At 42.1% G+C, this 20,643-nt stretch overlaps 1 protein-coding gene and 1 long non-coding RNA gene across 18 annotated transcripts in view; one reads left to right on the top strand and one right to left on the bottom strand.

Moving 5' to 3' along the window:
• Positions 1-20,643, bottom strand: part of RASAL2 (RAS protein activator like 2) — a 241,905-nt gene that overhangs the window by 77,983 nt on the left and 143,279 nt on the right. For 12 of the 17 annotated variants that reach the window (XM_083507028.1, XM_083507030.1, XM_083507029.1 and 9 more), the window contains one exon: positions 5,557-5,663. In XM_083507028.1, coding sequence (XP_083363154.1) covers positions 5,557-5,663 — 107 coding nt within the window. Of the gene's footprint in view, positions 1-5,556; positions 5,664-5,816; positions 5,854-6,277; positions 7,763-12,078; positions 12,176-14,585; positions 14,725-20,643 lie in introns of those variants that run through there. The other 5 variants (XM_083507022.1, XM_083507017.1, XM_083507019.1 and 2 more) reach the window with 5 other exon arrangements.
• Positions 14,848-17,202, top strand: LOC310708662. The gene is made up of 2 exons (XR_014527133.1): positions 14,848-16,811; positions 17,004-17,202. It is a non-coding gene; the product is annotated as an uncharacterized lncRNA (long non-coding RNA).

Genomic DNA, 20,643 nt, shown 5'->3' with positions numbered 1-20,643 from the left:
AAACGGAAGCCAAAAGGTGGAAGGGCACCAGCAGTGGGAGGCCTCATTAGGGAAAGCGGGCCTCGGTTTAAGAATGGCTTTGGTTTAGGAACAGACTTCTGGAACGGATTAAGTTCCTAAACCAAGGTACCACTGTATCAGCCTTTAATCTCTTTTTAAAATATCCTTCAACACCTCTTCTGGCCCTTTTCCTTGGGGGGGTGGGGTTGTTTGCAGAATTCCTGGACTTTTCTGTCTCCTGGCATCAAGGAGATGCTGGTGTTGGCATCAGTGCAACCCAAAGGTTATGGCATGGCTAGGGGGGCACAACTGGCAAGTCATGAGGCAATGGGCAGGCTCTGGCACCGAGGTTCTTAAAAAATGATTAGACAACCTCCTGGAGCAGAAAGCTATCCCTGGCTACTAGCCATGAGAGCTAGGCTCTGCCTCCCTCCATGGTCAGAGGAAGGATGCTTCTGAATGAGAGTTGCTAGAAACACAGGAGGGGAGAGTGCTGTTCTTTATGCATTATATCTTGCACTGTCCGTTATATAATGATGCAAGAAAAATATTTTTGGTACCTATAATGACAGGGTCCCCTAGCCAGAACCCCCTTGATATGATGTTATATCTCCTTGCAGACACAGATAAGTATGTGACCTGGCGGGTAGCACTTTTTGCAACTGCTGCTAGGAAAATTAGAGCAAATTATATAGCCAAGGTAGCCATTAACTGTAAAGGAGATGAATTTATTTGATCCTATCTATCTACCTCAGGCTATGCTCTATCTTTGTCACCAAACTCTGAGTATAAATTGCACACTGTATGAATTGATATTGTTTTTAACATTAGTGACCATGTGATGATTTTAACTTATGAATTTTATCGTTTAATGTTTTTATTTGTACATTGGGGTACTTTTATAGCTTTGTTTAGAGTATGTAATGTTTTAATAATATAAATGTTTTAAGTCTTTTTTTACCAATTCAGTATATTTTCTTTTAATTGTCAAATAATTCTGTGTACATTGCGGCAGCCTTTGGCTATGTGCAATAAAACTGACTGAGACTGAGACTGAGTGCTGTTCTGCTCAGGTGGGCATCTGGGCATCACTGTGAGAGCAGGATGCTGATTAGATGGGCCACTGGCATGATCCAGCAGGCTCTTATGCTCTTATGAGGTCAGGATCTGACTCTTGAGTCATCCCTTGTAAGCATAAACTGCCAAGTATACAGTGGTGCCTCGCAAGACGAAATTTAATTCGTTCCGCGAGTTCGTCTAGCGAATTTTTCGTCTTGCGAAGCACGGTGTCGGAAAAGTTTTGGGAAAGCTTCAAAAATCACCAAAAACCTCAAAAAAGGCTACCACACCGCGTTCTATGAGTTGCTCCTCGAAGTCAAGTCGCAACTGTATTAACGGTGTTACGAAAAAGGAAACAAACTTGCAAAAAACGCAAGACGTTTTCGTCTTGCGAAGCAAGCCCATAGGGAAATTCGTCTTGCGAAGCAGCTCAAAAACCGCAAAACCCTTTCGTCTAGCGAGTTTTTCGTCTTGCGAGGCATTCGTCTTGCGGGGCACCACTGTAAGCTGGTCAGTGGATATTCATCATGCAGTAAGCTGGTAAAAAATAGTAACCTCAAATATTTAAATGGAAGGGCAAAGTTGAATTTTAACCGTCAGCCTCTAAATATGGGCTGTTCCAAACACTCAACAGCCAGAGAGCTCTTTGAAGAGTTCCTTCCTAAAAGAACAAGGAAAGAAACATTTCACTTGCAGTACATTATGTAACTGTAAATCAAAATTCCAAGCGCTGGACAAAGGCCTATTAACAGTCGTATAGTTGAGTCGCCTTCTCTGTATGGATGCCACTGTTTGGCTCCTACACAGACAACTGCGGAAAATGTACTGGATGTGAATGTTCTATTCAGAAGTGAATTTTTAAAATAGCCTGGTTGCATTTTTAAAAGACACACACACAGGCGCACCCTGAACGCAACATATCTCTATTTTCAAACCGCCAATCTGTTTCTGAGCATTATGTCATGCTTTACCCAGGAAGTGAGGGCACGAAGAGGTTGAAGTTCAGCTTGTTACATTTTTATCCCATCCCACCCAGGGGCAAATTTCTGCAGGTTAATTTCATTTTATCCTCACAACAGCTCTCTAAAAAAACTTTGGCAGGGGCACAGAGAACTCACCAAAGACTCCTCTATAAACCTCAGGCCTGAGCTACAATGTGAACCCAGATCTTGCTAGCTCACAAGCCAAACCAAGCCCATTACACATCTCTGCCTGGAAAATCCAGTGTTCACCACATTTTGAAATGAGAGAATGTAAACGAATCTGAAAGTCTGAATACGCTTTGCATGCAAGTGCTCCTCCTTCTTGAGGATAACTTTACTATAACAGGGCTCTACTCCATGGAGCCAATAGTTTAAAAGTTGAGCCAATCCTATACCAAATACTTGAGTAAAGAGTTAAAAATCATTTGCCTGTCGCCGTGTCTCTGTTGCCTAGAATGCAAACTTGACAAAATATGAAACCCAACTGCAACAACAGCTGAAACACCTATGAAAGCTTCTTATTTATTTATTTTTTGCAGTCTTCTTCTGCTATAAGTCCTATAAGACTGGCACTGGACTTCCTTGCAATGTGAATGTCAGAAATCCTTTTCTTTTTTACATCAAAGCTCTTCAAACCATAGGAAAATATGTTTTCCTTTTGGCACAAACTGAATTTGTAGAGTGGCATGGTAGTTGTGGGTGACCCTGCTTGACAAACAGAAATGATACCATAGAACACACAAGAGCACATGCCTATCTTTCATACAATGCTTAATTTTACAGATAATCATTGGAATAGCAGCAAGCAAACCATCCCATCAAACCAGAAGGGCCACTTCTGTGAATGGAAATCAAGTCATTTGGCCCTCAAGTGTCAAACATTGTTTGTATTTGATAATAAACATTTGGAAATACATGCTAAAACAAATTTCCCTGGGTGAAGAGATTAGGAAATGCAGCTGATTCCAGGCCTCAATAAATTATTGTTGTGTTAACTATACAATATTGATCCCAGAATATACAAATGATTGTGGCAGGGTTGCTCAAAAGTAGGACCCATTACTGCAGTGTGAACTCTCTCTCTCTCTTCACTCTGACAATGCATATAACATGGATCACCTAAATGCTGACATAGCAGTGTTTAATCTGTTTGGGATAGATCTGTCATTCATTTAATACTTTTAAAAAAAGGAAAAGGGAAAGGCTCAAACATACAGTTTATGCCAGGTTTGGAATGATTATATAACTAAAGCTCATTAAACGCTGATCCACTTCAATGCAAGCAAAACTCAAAATAGTCTCTTCCTAAAAACAATCCTTGATGGCTTTGTATAATAGTTTAAAAGTGCCTAATGTTAAGAACATAAATAGAACTGAAACGATTGTCAGCTGAAAGTTTCTATTCTTAATAATTGGAATGGAGATAGGAGGGAGAGGAAAAAGAGGTTGGGAAAGTAAGACAGGCTGGGGGATTAAGTGAACAAAAGGACCCTTCGCCTATTTCTTGCAGACCAGTAAGTGGATCATAAAACTACTGCCCAGAATATTGTGGCTGACTACATTTTTCTTTTTTTTAAAGGTATACTTTTTAAAAAGCATGTCAGCTTTAACTTGATTTGTGCAGTAACCGAGTCACCTTTTCTAGTAGTAGTAATCATCATCATCATCATCATCATTATTAAAAGCTACATAAATATTATAGCAGTTGTGCTACAATTTTGATTCATCAATTGTTAACAAATTATGGGAAGAAATCCCCGGCTTTTGGGATTAATTGTTACTAAACCCAAGTAATTTATAACCAAATATTAGGGCTCATTGTGCAAACTGAAGGCCAATACGCAAGCCTGAAATGATAAGTTCCTCTGCCTTTGAAATCCACATTGCTTTTTTGCTCACTTTGAATAGGTTTCCCCCCTTATTGCTGTTGTGAAAGTAAGGCCCTTTTGCCCAGTTGGGCAAATGAAGGGTCTCATTCCTCATTGAGTCTGAGTTTTCACACAGATACTAGCCATGAGATGCACCCAAAATGCAAATATATTTTGCAATTGAAGGGTTACATTTTGCAAACCTGATTTTTAAAGTTTATAGCATCTATGAGAGTGGCCAGCACAAATCAGGATATCATCATTTATTGATTTGATTTGATTTGCGTACTACTCATCCAACCAACCTCTTCAGGCAGTTTACACAGAATAAAATACAAAATACAATTCATAATAAAACCACTAAAGCCAAAATAAAATAAATCACATCAGAAACTCCAGCTAAAAGCAGTGTAACACACAGCAGCTAAAACAAATAAAATAATTAAAACCAGCATAAAATTCAGTAAGGGGGGAGGGAATAGGAGCAAAAATCTGAAGAACCCAATGGATTGTAATGGAAAGGCCTGAGGGAACAGATGGGTTGTTGCATCTAAAATACCATCGTGCAGGTACCAGGCAACCCTGTCTGAGAAGAGCATTTCATAAGCAGAAAGCAACCCCCCAAAATGTCCTCTCCATAGGTGTCACCCACATCACTTCTTTAGGTGGGGTGACCTGGAGAAGACCCTCTGATGAAGTATGGAAAGGTGTGTATGGGTCTCATGATTGTCCTTTCCGCATCACCTTATGGTGAAAAACAGACATCTTCCTGAAGTGTGCAACCTGGGCCAACTACACGTTTTTTATTTGGAAAAGAGCTTCACTATCTACTATACAGTCAACACAGTGATATCAGAAGTACCGTATTTTTCTTTCTATAACACTCACATTTTTTCTCCTAAAAAGTAAGGGGAAATGTCTGTGCGTGTTATTGAGTGAATGTGTGGTCCCTGGAGCAGACTGGTCCGAGTGCAGAGGCAAAAATCAGATCCCGCGTCACGGAGGAGGGAAAGCTGTAGAGGAGGCTGCTGCTTTTCTGCATTCTGCCTCAGGGTCACCCCAAAGTCACCATCAGATCACATAGCATGCCTATGGCTACAGCCCGCACCAAAAAAATCACGCACCCACTGTTGCCTGGGGCCACAATGGTGCAAAAACGTGGTTACAAAGCACAGATCCACATGGATTCTCAGGATTTTTGCATTGGGCTACCCCAAACTCACCGTCAAATCACATGTCTGTGGCCACAGCATGAAGCACAAAAATGATACACCCACTGTTTCATTCAGAATTTTTTTTTCTTGTTTTTCTCCTCTAAAAACTATGTGCGTGTTATGGTCAGGTGCGTGTTATAGAGCGAAAAATACGGTATTTCAGTATAACAGAGATCCATCCACATGAAGCCTTATCATATAGTTTAAGACATTTATGACTTTGGGTCAAGGATTAAAAAAAAGGCAGGGATAAGTTTTGGGTCTATCAGGAGATAAATATTAATCAGACAACTTGTGACAATACGTCTGCCTTTTGGCTGCCTACTGAATTCTTAACCCCAAATTGATAAGGAATGCTGTTTGTTCATAGGCCATTTTAGTCACCCTGACCTTCAGCTGGGACCCCTCCCATTCCAAGGAAAGGATACTTACCGGCACTTTAAATGGAGATGTATTTGATGGGTCCATGGGGTTGGTTTTGTCTGATGTGCTTGTCCCTGAGATACTCCGTCTGCGAGGAGACCTCTCTGCTGGGACCTCTGGAGGGGGGAAGGGGAAAAGGTGAGAAAAACGAAAGACCATTTCCCGCAGGCAGACACATTTCTCACTATTTACAGGTTATGGAAACTTTACTCTCGTTTGCAAAGCGAACATCGCAAGCAATTCAAGACTCTGCTCTGTTCAGTACTTACTTGGCAAAGTTACAGCACACATATTATCTGCAACTGAAAAGTACTCAGGCATGAAGGGAGTTAATTCTGCCAAGCACAATAAGGAGATGCTCCTGATATAAACTGCACTGAACATAATTTGTTAAAGGTTGAGGTTCGATATCATAGGGATGGTCATAATTCATAGTTCAGACAGTAACAGCCCTAACCTATGCACGTTTACCCATAAGTAAGTCTTGAGTTAAATAGTACTTCCTCTAAAGTATGCATGAACAAGACTAAAACCTAAGGCCACCAAAAGATTCACACACTTGATGGTGCATAATATGAAAACCACTGCAGATAAGAAAAAATAGGTCACTTTCTCCTTGTGCTGACAGCATGACCTAAGCTATGACTTTGTGATCACAACATCTGCCTAAACAAAGACAACAGGATCAATATGTACATTTTTTTCACAGAGAAAACTATAGATAAGATACCTTTATCACAACTGCTGCCCATTTCCAGTTCATAAACCTAAGCTTAAAGGAATGCACCTTAGCTGACAGACACTCAGCACAGAATAGAGAAAACCACATCCTAAGAAAAAGTCCATTGTTATCTTCGGGATTGAAAAGGAAGGGAGTAAACTATGACGCCGACGGCTGGCATTTTTTATTCCCGCTGTTCTCTTTTCGGGAGACAGATGCAGCTTAAAGTTCCATTTCTGGCCTCCTAGCCCTTGGGATCCGTGCTACTTCCACTTAAGAGAAAGCCGGTTTTCCCCCACTCTCCCCCCTCCCCTCGCTACAGCTTGCAGAGAGCAAGGAGGAAATGCACGAGAAGACTGCAGCTATTCAATCAATCGGTCTGAACGCACATCCTCCTCATCAGTTACTTTCAAGCTATTAACAGACACTCAGCAGCCAGCTCTCCTCAGTTTCAGAATATTTCCCTATCCATCCTGATCCCCGGAGTCAAAGGAGAGGCGCAACCAGCCGAGTTCCAGAAAAGGAGGTTTTCTTCACCGAAAAATAACCGCGACAAGATTCCCACCAACAAATCCTTCTGTGATGCTTTTGCATAACAGAGTCTGATTTTACCAGTTCTACGGCACGGTGCATCCATGAAGACTTAAAGGGGGGGAAATCTGACATGATGAGAGATGGCATTAGAAAACTGGATCCTGACAAACTGTGAAGAGCTTCACACCAGAGGATAAGTCTCTTCTTGTTTAAATGTGAATTACAATGTTAACTCTGTATCCAGAAACTTGCAAAAAAAATGGGTAAAAGGCAGCATTTGGGAGATATTCCAAAGTCAACCACGCCATAGGTTTAAAACTGAAGAGGTAGATTTCTCCATGCAGGATGGAAAATTGTAGTCTGCAACAGAGATCCTTCACTTGTAACTCTCCTTCAGCATAAACTGGTGATAAAAACAGGGTAGTATCTCTCGCCACAACCCATGGACTGTCTGCTCCTTCTTTCAGGATTACTATGTTTTTAAGTCTCTCAAAATCCTTTGCAGAGATTGCTGGTTTTATTCCAAAATGATGCCTTCTTTTCCGCAAAAGGTAAAAAGAGAAGCCAATATCTTTGCAGGCAGTACGCTGAATAAGATCACAAATGGCATTTGTTCTTCAGAAAAACAAATAGAAAAAGACAAAAAAATAAAGAAAGCATATTTGGAAAAGAAGGAACTAAAAGATGTGCTTTTACTCCAGTTCCGGCACAGTCAAGCATTGCAGTGAGGCTTGGCTAGTCCTGCTATATGCTCACTCAGGAAAATTGCTCCTCCTTATCAAAGCATCTGTAGTAATTTAACACAGTCTGTTGGATTTTGCAGAGTCATACATGAAGAAGCATAAGTCTGGATCCGCCTGTCAAAAACAGACTGCTGTATTTTTTGGGGGGGGGAGGAGGTCTTGTTTTAAAGGAGGGAAGAGGAAAATCCACACTTGTCCACGCAACTTCCACCTACCAGAAATAAGTGACCTAGAGATCAGCCAGTTTGCAAGCTTCTGATTTCAGAAAGGCCAGAAACTTTATTAAAGAGAGTAAGAAGATAAATCCAGATAGAGATGAGATAAACTTCAACTTTGCAATTGATGGACCAGGCATAGCAAAATAAGAAGGCTGCTGCTAGCCATCACAGGTACTTCTAGCTGCGCATCAACTTGCTGAAAATACTGCAGCTGCTGTTTCTGTGCCCTTAAAATGGCTTTTCTGCTGAGTTAGCTGGAAAATCTATACTACTGCCACCAGGCCAAAATTAGATTGTTGCCCTCCTCTCCCAATGCGTGTAACATAGTGCTTCTGCACTATTTTCACCTGCTGCAAAAATCAATGCACCTCTTCATCTTAAAATATTAAATTACCACAATTCGCTGCATGACTCATTCACTACGGCACAGATCATACTGTCTCTGCGAATCAACAGGAGCCTAAAACCTTTAGTCCATTCTCTCTATACAGCTGAAATGTGAATGGGATCCTTCTTCACCAGTACACAAAGATGTGTCTGCAAATGCATGCACACAAACACACACTCATATTGCGGAAATCTATTACGTGGCAAATATTAGTATTTGCAAATGTTTGGATTAGCTGTTAAATAACATTTGTAGATTGAAACAAGGTCAAGTAATTATTCATGAAATGGCAAAGGCCTTCGGAGACAAATTACAGAGCAGCCCTTTCTTTTTAGCATATATATTAGCGCAAAAAACCCACAGAATTTATACAGAACTTTTTGAGTATTCCTGGCCCTTCATATGTCTTCTCAAAAATTATTACAATATTCCTGCAAGGTAGATCAGTTTTACTATCCCCATGTTGCAGATGGGGATGAAGTAAAGGCTCAGAGCTTGTCTAACCTGGGGAGTTCATGGCTGAGATAAGACTTGAACCAGTGGCACACTCATTCAATAATTCTTCAAGAACAAGTCAGGAGGAAAGAGGCTTCCTTCAAATCAAAGCGTTACAACCTTACAGTTAATGAGTTTCCGGAAAGGCAGTGATAAAACATGAAAATCACATTTAGCCGTTAGAGTATAGCCCTTAGAGCATAAAGTGATACACTACAAGTCTTCATCAATCAAACATCCAGCTAACAGGCCTGTGGATTTCCTGTAAGCTGGTGGTCTGTGTTTAGGAACCTTTAGTCCTTTTGTTTGACTTTAATGGCATCGCAGGACAGAGCTGCCCTGACAGCGTAACTACCTTGCCTTGATATAACACCCACCCACACCCATTATTCTGGTCCATTCTTTGGTTTCCAACCTTGATTCAGGAGCTCCCTTATCAGCTAAAATGCTAAATCACAATTAAAGGAGACAGAAGATATTAGAGAGAGGGAGAGAGCACACAATCATTTTTGTACACTCCCAAATATAGTTACTTTTGGAGCAGTTTTACATCTGTACTGGACATAATACAGCACTTGAAACAGGAGAGGAAAGGGGCTTTCACTTCCCAGAGTCATTTTGAATCATAGAATTGTAGAGTTGGAATTGTAGAGTCATAGATGATCCCCAAGGTTCATATAGTCCACCTCCCTGCAATGTAGGAATATGCAGCTGTCCCATATGGGGATCAAACCTGCAACCTTGATGTTATCAGCACCACACTCTAACCAACTGACCTGCTTTCTTTTACTTGGGAATACAGGCTGGTAGGAGGAAGATGAAAGGTCCCAGGTAGGTATGAGAAACCTGTGGCCCTTCAGTTGTTGCTTGACTACAGCTCCATCATCCCTGACCATTGGCCATGGTGGCCACGGCTGATGGGAGTCGGAGTCCAACAACGTCTGGAGGGCCAAATGTTCTCTATCCCTGGTCTAAGGCCTACAGAGAGGAGGTCAGGAAATACCAAACAGTGTTCAAAGGATCGCCACAGCAGGAGGAAGAAATGGGTTGAGAAATCTGATATAGGAGCAGCTGAAGTAAAACATGAGGCGGGTGAACAGGAACTGCTCTGTTGTAATCCAGTCCAAAACCAAGGATCTTCATAGCTTTAGACTAGAGCAGGGGTCTGCAACCTTTAAGACAAAAAGAGCCACTTGGACCCGTTTCCGAAGAAAAAACAACAACTGGGAGCCGCAAAACCATTGCGACATTTAAAACAAATATATCTCCGGAGCCACAATCTGACAGCGGGCGGGAAGGTGACGTCGGGACGGTGCGTGACTAACACACGCACCGCCCCCATGCGACGTCACAGCCAATACAGCGCCCGCCACAGTGAGGAGTGTCGGGGCGCACAATGCGCCTCCTCCCCTCGCTAGTATCCGCCCCGGAGCCGTGGCAAAGGTGTAAAAGAGCCACATGCGGCTCCGGAGCCGCGGGTTGCAGACTCCTGGACTAGAGGAAGCGACCTAGAGACACCAGCCGTGGATGGCTTGTTGGTATGGTGTTAGAATGGGCAAATGCCTTTGTCAGGGCCCTGCAAACTGGAGGAGCAAGCAGGATGGCTCAGAAGTTCTAACATTTGGCACAGAGGCAAGCGAGAAGGAACCTTTCAATCTTCCCTTGAGCATACAAATATCTAAGGCTGGATCTGGACACATCAAAAAAGCGTTTGGCTTGAAGGGCCAAACCCACTCAAGTCAGGTCAGCTTAATCTAATTTTAGGACCGCTGAAGAGGATTTTAAAAATGTGGAAACATCCACGTATGCTATCATGAGCTCCTTGGAAAAAACACTGGATAGGATAAACAAGTAAAAACTGACTAAAAGGTTAACTTCTATAGAAATACGACATGAAGACAACTGCCAAATACAATTTTTCAAGAGACCAAAATTTTGGAAGTTCAACCAACAATTATGGCATATCAAACTTGCTGACCTACAGAAATGTATCATTTAAGTACCCATCATGTTTGTGCTTCAAACCAATACCATGCAATTGTAATATGGCCTAGAACTGGGTAAATAATTGGGGGTGCTGAGACTTCTGCATGGCCCATGGGTATTTGCTCCTGTTAATCTCTTTTAAACAAATTTCAACATTTTGGTAAAAAAACATAAGAAAGATAGCAAACTACCCGAGAGTTCAGGATTTAGCATATAAACGAAACAATCCCAGCATTTATTGTATTGTCACAGCTCTTAATTTTTATAGGGTGATGGGACTGCTCCCGGTAACACACTCTGGAACCATATGGATATACTCCAAATGACTTTATAGGTGCATTTAACATGAACAAGGGGTATGTATTTCTGCAAGCAAGCAATATGGGTGACAACCCCACCGTCATTGCAAGCAACACTATGAACAACTTCTATTAAACACTGTCACATGCATAATTTGCAAGGTTTCTTGAAAGTTCAACTCAAAACTGTAATAAAACTCAAAAGCCATGTTCTACATACACCAAGGAGCCAAAATGTAAAATAACAGAAGGAAGTTTTGATGGCTTTGGGTTAGACAAAGGAATAGAGAATAGACTCTCCCATAGCTTATTAGCCATTACAGTTCAATGGAAGGTAGCAGCCAGCATCCCTCTGCGTTCTGATGAGAAAAATAGCAGGAAAAGGCCATCCCTATGTCCTCCTGGTGAGGACCCAGAAACATCTGGCTGGACATTGTGAGAAAGAGCTACATAGTTGGACAACACTTCCTAAGCTCTACAGCACAAAATGCAAAGTGAACAACTTTCTGCTTTATATTAACTTCTCGCTAACTAGCTTAAACAGTTTTTTATGTTGCTTCAATGCTTAGTGAAGGGCAGGAAACAAACAAGCAAAACTTCAAAGGTCACGAACCATTTTATCTGCTACTTTACTGATTTATTTTGCATCTGAGTTGAATTTCAGAATGAAGTCATACTGGAGAAGTAGAATGGTTGGCATTCTAATGGGATCTCCAGGGTTTTCACGATATACTATAGAAACCATCCAATGTACATGGTGCTTTGCAAAGAAAAGTTTAGAGAGAAAACTGTGATAGGTACCTTGTGCGATACATTGCTAAAAATAGTTCCTCTTAGGTTAGTGAGTTCTAGTTAGCCAGATTCCAGTAGGCCAAGTGATCTATAAACTTGCAGACTAAACAGAACAATCAAATATTTTTAGAAAGTGTATTTGTATAAGCAATTACTGTGATACACACAAATTACTCCAGCTTTTATCTGTTTAACAGAGATCTTTTAACTTGCAGCAAACTTTAGAACTCACGCCTCATCACAGAGTGCAACTAAATGCATTCCTCTGACAATTCCAGGATGAAAAACGAAACCCATCTAAGAAGTCTATGTCAATTAAATGTTTGAAGAAAGTAGTATTCCAAGCCTACCGTACCAAGAAATGACAGGAGGCTTCGCTCATCTTCTGTGCTGCTATCCAGCCACTCGGCCGCATCTCCAGGAGAAAGGAAACTCATTCTCCAGCCAGAAAACTTCTCCATACAGAAGACAATGGCCAAACGAATCAAGGGAGGGAGGGTGGGAAAATGCAGATGATCCTGGGAGTCCAGTACTTAAGTTATTGACTGGACTGAACAAAATGGAAAAAAGGATGGCGGGCTTGGCCCTGCTGCCAACTCCCTAGCTGACAGACCTTTCTGAGGAAGGAGACATGAGGAGGAGCAGGAAAGAAAACTGGGTGCCAGTTTCTCACCTCAAGCAGGAAGAACAAAAACAATGTGATGGGGAAGTGGCCTATAGCCTGAGATGAGAAAATAGCATTTGAGAAGATAAAGGGGGAAAACAAAAGGAAAGATCAACAAGCCACCCAGCATAATAAAGTCTAATATATGACTGTCTTCCTTTGAGGTAAAGGTGAGTAAGATAAAAAAAATCAGTATCTTTGTTTTTCCAAAAAAAGCTTAAAGATCATTAAAAACCCTGTTAACAACCAGAGAGAGCCGCCTCGCCACCAGTCCCCTTTCCTGCCCCAGCTATTATTACAATAGCATCCAAGCCTCTCTTGCAACGCATTTGCTCATGCAATGGCAGGTTGATCAATCTGTGAATAGGAAGAGTCCCTCCCCTCCTCCCTCACCCCCCTCCACCCCTCCCTCCCTCCCTCCCGCATGGCGGCTGCATTGATCAACAATAATGGAATCTGTTTCCAACTGCCAACAGCAGCATTAAGGATATTAGAACAGCTCCTCTTCATCAGAATGAGAAGCAGCCAACGCGAGCCCAGCTCAACTTCGCCCTCCTCGGTTAATGGGGCTCCCCCCCACCCTTTCGGGAGAACAAAGAAGAGGGGTCAGGAGAAAGGAGTCCTGTTAGGAGGAATCAAAAGAGCCATAGCTACGGAAAGAGAGTCCGTTTAATTGACAAAAGAAGAGAGCATCACAAGACTGCCCTATCTAGGGAGCGTGTGCTTGTCCTGCAGCTGTGCAACGGGTGCTTGCTAGGTCCCCTTGCGACACGGAATCGGGGGGAGGGGGGGATTGAGAAGATATTTTTTATCTGACCTAAAGGGTCACTTCACAGGTTTGTACAAATGCAAGCAAAGACGAGCCCTGACAAATGAGGGGCCTCACAAATCAAAAACGCCTTTGTCCTCCGGGACCAGGCTGACGCTCCGAGAAAAAAACTGCTTTCTTTAAAGGAGCAGGATCCCCTTTTACTCCTTTTTAAGCAAACCAACATCAAATGCAAAATAAACCTATTTTGCTAAATGATATGCCCAATTACAGCAGCCCAATTACAGATTGCTTCTCGTCCTTATTTTGCTGCCAAACGTTTAGTGGCAAGGAATTAAGAAAACAACAAGCGAGGAACGGCGAAGCAAAGAAATTACATCCAAGCTAGCCAAACTCCAGTGGTGGTGGCATCCAGCAGATAACATGCAAAGTTCACGGTTAATGAGGGGACGAGAGAAAGCACAGTGTTGAATTAAGAGGAAATGCCAATGCAGAACTGAAGCTCAGATAGTGTCCCTCTTCTGACAGTGGATGATATTATTATTATTATTATTATTATTATTATTATTATTATTATTATTATTAGACTTTATATACCACCCTATACCCACAGGTATATAAGTAATCCGTAATATTTTCCTATTATAAGTTCCCCAAGAACCCAGAACAGGGCTATCCTAATATACTTCTCCCTCTGCAGCAGAGACAGGCTTTCTTCAAACTTGTCTCAGTTTCAGTCAGGAAGCAATTTTAAAAACTTGGTTTAATTGGACAATATGGTAACTTAAAAACTCCAAGGATCAAGTTAAAAAGCTAATGGGCCAGCAAAGGCACCAAGTTGGGGGGGCAGGCTTGTGTTGCACGTGCATGACATCACACACGTGACACAACCTTTCCCCCCCCCACCAGGCCAGGCTGACTTGGCCCACCATCCCTCACCCACCCCCTGCTGCCTTGTTGTGTTGTTTAGTCGTTTAGTCGTGTCCGACTTTTCGTGACCCCCTGGACCAGAGCACGCCAGGCACTCCTGTCTTCCACTGCCTCCCACAGTTTGGTCAAACTCATGTTCGTAGCTTCGAGAACACTGTCCCACCATCTCGTTCTCTGTCGTCCCCTTCTCCTTGTGCCCTCCATCTTTCCCAACATCAGGGTCTTTTCCAGGGAGCCTTCTCTTCTCATGAGGTGGCCAAAGTCTTGGAGCCTCAGCTTCAGGATCTGTCCTTCCAGTGAGCATTCAGGACTGATTTCCTTCAGAATGGATAGGTTTGATCTTCTTGCAGTCCATGGGCCTCTCAAGAGTCTCCTCCAGCACCATAATTCAAAAGCATCAATTCTTTGGCGATCAGCCTTCTTTATGGTCCAGCTTTCACTTCCATATATCACTACTGGGAAAACCATAGCTTTTACTATACGGACCCTGCTGCCTTACCTTGGGTAAATGGACATGGCTGGATAGAGGTCCTCTGGAACTGAGGGGAGTTGCAGGGCAGGTTCCGAGTGTTCGTACCAGACCAGAACAATATAGAGACCTCTTATTTGCCTGCCAGCCACAGTAGTCAATTCTTTCTCTGCCCAAGGAGGGCTACTTGCCAGTTCATACATAGTTCTAAGTATCTCAGTAGACTAGATCCCAACTGAGTGTTGGGAGAAACAGATGCAATGCAGGAGCAAAGGCACCTGTTGGGTCCTTAACAGAACCAGAGAATAGGCCCATAGGGCAAATTAGCACATGCAAATCACAATTTCCATATATGCAACTTTCAGAAAGTTAAAAACAAACTTCAGCTCTTGCTGCCAGGACTTCCGAAATCAAACATTTCTGTCTCTATCCCCAAACCACTCAAAGATAGCCTCAAAGTAGAATCTTATTGCCCAATCTCACTGATAAATCAAGACCACAAGATATTCACATCAATCTTGGCTAACTGCTTAAAAAAAAAACTCCTACACAAACTAATACTCCAGATCAGGCTGGCTTTGCCTGTGGTTGCAACATAACAGACCCCATTAGGAAACTACTGAATCTGATAATCATAGCAAAATAGCCAAAAAACCACTGATGATCATGTCCATAAGATATCCTTAAAGCCTTCAATTGCTTAGAATGGAAATTCCTACTATCAGTATTACCCAGCATAACCTTTGGTCCCAACTTCCTACAAACCCTCAAACAAATCTAATGCTAAGCCTCAACTAAATGCAAAATTAACAATATGGACACCAACGCTATAGCAATCCAAAGAGGCACAAACAGGGAAGCCTGCTGTCTCCCTTCCTATTCATCCTGGCCCTATAGCCCTAGGACCTCTAGCAATCCAACTCCGGGCAGCCCCTAATATCAAGGGAGTGGAAATAAAAGGTAAAACATATAAACTAGGGCTCTTTGCAGGCCTAATGGTCACGACACCATACCCTATGAATACAGCAATCACCTAGCCAAAGAACTCAACACTTTTGTAGTGGTGTCAGGCCAACAAGTGAAGTTTGCTAAATCTGAGGCAATGTGTTTCAACACTCCCTCATATCCTAAAATAAAGATAAAACTCTGTTGTACCAAATTCAGATACCCAGGGGTTCAAATATCCACAAACCTCAACAAATTATACCTCCATAATTAAAAATCCCCATGGCGACAAATTAACAAAGACCTGAGGTGATGGAACAATACTAACTTCACTCTCTCAGATAAAATAGCCACGATCAAAATGATCACCCTTCCAAAATTAACCTACCCATTCTCAAACCAAACCATCTCAGTATGTGGCCGAACAAATTACAACCACTCATTTTATCGTACAAAACTTAAAGAACAGGTCTCAACTACTTGTTCTTTTCCACCTCAGACTGAGGATGGGGAATTCACAATATAGAATACTACTACCTTGGCAACCAAACACGCATCATAACAGACATTCTAGGAGACAGTTGGATCAGTTGGAGTTAGATACAATTGAAAACACCCCTGCTGCATATCCCTTCCTCCAAAACAAGCTGGAAAAAACCTCCCCACAACACTAAATAGGTTCACACTATCCATTTTTAAGGCATGGAAAGAAAAAGTAGGCATATTGTCCCCAACCCCACTAATCTCCTTGGTTTATCACCCATTATTCCATCACATCACGCAACACAAAGGCTAAATCACCTAGCAGACATTTACAAGAATAATAAACTCTTATTGACACAGGAAATACAGGACAAACTAGGGGACACCCAAATACCCTGCTGATCAGCTGGTCCATAGCAAGGAGAGGAGGCTAAGCTTGTAAACTGGTGCAGAAATGTCTCTAGAAAGCTCCTTTTTAAATGAACTCATGTTTTTTTGAACAGCAGTATACAAATATTTTTAATAAACAAATACATATAGGGGCAGCCATTTCCCCCATACAGTTTCTTGTGAGTGAAGGTAAATCACATGCCAACGTCCCGTGCCATTTCCTGCTATGAATGTTTCATCTTCAGATCACATGACAGTAATGAGCAGCTGAGCTGCCAAAACGTGTTAATGAAAACTTTGATAGGCCTGCCTTCTGCGTAGAGTCAATGTCTGTCATTAACCAGCCCTTAAGAGGAACAGCCCAGGCCAGGGTGGTCCAACCAAGTGTCTTAATACTACTTGCCAGTTTGCCTGCAGGAAGGAAGATTTTATATCTAGGTAAGAAGGTATGGATCTTTTTGTAAATGCAATAAGAATGGATTCTCTCCTCAATTCCCTGGTAGATGATGTGCCATGAAATGACCAATATTCATAAGAAGGTTGGGCCAGTAATTATTTTGTGGGCTACTAACTTTGGAAGACTGTCTTATGCACACATAAATGAATTGTGCTTGATCTGTGCCCATTCAGGAAGAAGGAAGAAGGAGAAAGAAACAGCTTAATGAACTACTACCCTCCCAGTAGACACACTTTCTTCAAGACAAAGTGGTGTTTGCTTTCTGTTTATTTTGTATTTGATTCTAATTGTTTTAATAATTTAGCAAACACTGTTTTCTGAGGTTCGCCTTAAAACTGGTATACACCACTTTAAATAAATAAATATATCTTTTCTCCCTGTTATGCGTATTATTGGAAGAAGCTTGACAAACCAGGCTTTAATTTACAGGATCTTACCCTTCTAACACTGTGCTGGATATATAGGAATTAATAATTTTCCAACTTTCAATTCTTCAAATTGCTACTCTGTCACTCTTGCGAAATGTTAGATGTATATAGGAACTTGATTTATTTTTGGGGGGGGAAATGTACAGCAGTAAATTTATATTAGAAAAACAAAATATATTTCTCTCACCTTAAAACTTGTGAGAAGAAACATTATTTATGACTTAGAAAAAGAATTGCCTTTTCGAAGCCATAAAGGGTTGTGAAAGCAAACTAGCCAAAGCAGCTTTATGTCTCTTTGAAAGGAGACACTTAATAGTTCACGGAATCATGGAAATAATTTGAAAAGGGAAAGTAAATTTACAATTTCTCCTTTACTCGCCCAATTATGGTGTTTCCTTGCTAATTCTAAAGCTTTCAGATAAACAAAAACCAAATGATAACCAACTTTCCCAGAATAATCTAGGCTAAATATGTGAAATAAATATGGAGATCTTATTCCAAAATATGAATGCACAACTTATTACATTTATGGGTCTGCTTTTATCTCCTCAATTGTCAAATGTGTCACCTCATAAAATTACAGTACAGCAACAATCTATGAAGCTAAACAGCTTTGGCTACCCTATAGTCGCATTCCTGATAAGCAAAGCTTCACAGAAGTTTGGGTCTGAGTGTTTTAGAAAGTATTCTAGCAAAATTATCATTCATAATGTATGCAAACACTGGAGCCCTAAGAGGCATGGAAAGAGACGCTACGTGTGCACAAAAACCAGGAGTCCTAATACTAAAATCAAAGGGCATTAGCATTCGAAGCATTAAAGACCCACAAGATGCAGAGACATGCCTATGATTGACCAGCCTTGCTGTAGTCAATGACTTCTTTCACGGCAATATGCATAATCAATATAGGAACACCACTGGAAGTCATTCTTATTATAATTCCTGAAGCTAATTGAGTGTTGGAGGAAAGTGGTGTGTTTAGTGCACTGGGGCTCCTTTCTCCCACCATCCAGTAACAAGATGGACAGTTAGAACTAAAATGTCTCATGATGTCTTCTTACATGTAGACTATCCTGCAGGAGGTCTAGAACAGGGGCTGGCAAGGTTTACCTCGCCTGGGACAGTTCACTCCAGCAGAGATCCCTCCGTGGGCCGGATCACCTGCGCACCCGTGATTTCAGGCGTCTGCATCTCTGCAGGTGCAATTTCCGGCGTCTGCAGAAGCGAGTCCTCGTGCTGCGCTGGTTTAGCGTAGCATGCGGGGACTCCCCAATCAGGCGGCTCGGTTCAGTTTGGGGGCGGCTCGTTGGCCAGTTAAACGACCCCCGTGGGCTGCTTGTAGCCCATAGGCCTTAGGTTGCCGACCCCTGGTCTAGAAGGCAATCTGCCTTACATCAGCCACTCTGCCAAATATGGAACATGAAGCATGTACACTAAGATGTGCAACTCCTTTGGGAATCTGAGCTGGGGGGAGACCCTGAAAGAAAGAGTTGGCAAGTTTCTAGCCCTCGTGGAAATTAAGAAGTGCTTTATAATGCCCCTGAAATAGCATTGTCTACCTGTAACAGACAGAATAGCTTAAGACCCATTCCATGTTCTTCAGGGCCCCACTGCTGTTGTATTATGCTGCCTGAGTGACATTCACTTTCTCGTAATCTGAAAGTCCTATTATTACCTATCAGCTCCTCAATAAAGAATTCGTCTGTGTAAAATATATTGAGGAGCTGATGGGTAATAATAGGACCTGAAGTTGGTTAACATGCCCATAACAAGTCAAACTAGCTTGCTTGCTCTGCATGAGCCAGGCAGATTTCTCAAAGTTGAGGGTGGAATATGTTATGTCAGTCATCAGTCCTGCTCCACCCCTCTTGTCCTTGCCTGATCCTTTCAGATACTAAGGAAATCAGAGGATTGCTGGAATCAGCTGAGTGCGAAGCTCCTCCTCTGCTCTGCTGCAATTGGTCCAGCTGCAGAGATTGGTAAGGCACAGCCTGCGTCATTAATTCCCTAAAGCAGAGCAGCTCCCTGAAAAAGAAAATTAAGAGCAAATGCCGTGTCTGTCTTAACGCCATCAATCGTAATGTCTTCACTAGCCATGAGGCAGCATCACAGCACAGGGACTAAGAGAGAATTCACTTTTTGCAATGGTCGCTGGTAACAGTACTACCAAATTAAACCACTTCCATATCATAATCAACAAAATGCTGGTGAGAGTTTGCAGTTTCCACAGTTATGCTCCAGTGTGTACTCCTTCCTGAGTCAGGTGCATGAGGACAGTGCATTTGGCAAAAATACTCAAGGCAGTGTGTGTGTGTGTGTGTGTGTGTGTGTGTGTGTGTGTAAATAACTGGAAAGACAGGAAACAATTATTTCAAATTCCAACACAGTCTCACTGTGTTAAGAGGTGTGGATAATTCTCTTTTGTGTGGCTCTGTTTATTTTAATTCTTTAATGTGTCCGTCAATGGGGAATTTTTTCAATGGTTTTTGATGGGTGAATGGCTCCATGGGCTCACTATATATCCTTAGGCAAGACATCTTCCCTCAACTTCCCTTTTCCCATGTGGAAACAATATAGTGACTGATGTGACTGATGACACATGGTGTGTTAAGGGAACACATAATAATGAATGGAGAGAACAACCTTTTACTCAGGGGAATAACATCTGATTTGCAAGAAGGTCCTAAGGTCTCTCGGAAGGGCTGGAAAAGAACACCTTCTGAATCCTGAAGAGCTGCTGTCAGTCAGCACCAACGATACCAAGCCAGATGGGCTGACTGTCAGATTCTGTTCCTGTTGCATGAGCAGCCTCAGAGTGCTAACTGGCTGACAAGCACAGCACACAGGCGCATTAATCAGGGAGCCAGGATTGGCAAAACTTCCAGGTTTGCCTCAAGTTTAGCATATGAAATTTGGGCTTTACAAGCCACTGGGGCCGGTTATGCATTCTGATAAAGTCAGTCAAATTAGGTACACTTCCTCAAAGACTCCTCTGGGAAAAGGACTGTCAAGGGGAACATTTGTACTGATGAGCTTATTTGCATTTACTGACTTAGAAGCATTCTTACAAGTAATGAATGTGGGTCGAGTTGAGTGGGGCAGCTGGTCTGGAGCACCTTCAGCTATTGAGGGGCAGCAGAAGTACTGACCAAGAAAAGGCAAAGTGGGGGAACCAGACAGCCTCTTCACGCAAAGGTCATTTTAATTGTTCGGAAACTCACTACTGAAACTCACCTTTGTTTTTGAGAATTTTTAAGGGCCGTTTCATTAACTTTATGTTACCTGCCCAAGTTAGATCCACTTCTTTTTGAACAGGTGCCCACATAACAAAAACGACTACCAAGCAGCCTGTTGAGCAAGAAGCAAGTTCAGGAGAAGGCAGGAA

This window comes from Podarcis liolepis (genome assembly GCF_965112155.1).
Source record: "Podarcis liolepis genome assembly, chromosome: 6".
NCBI classification, from domain to species: domain Eukaryota; kingdom Metazoa; phylum Chordata; class Lepidosauria; order Squamata; family Lacertidae; genus Podarcis; species Podarcis liolepis.
The sequence above is the reverse complement of the archived record's forward strand: the minus strand, read 5'-3'. Positions and strand labels throughout refer to the sequence as shown.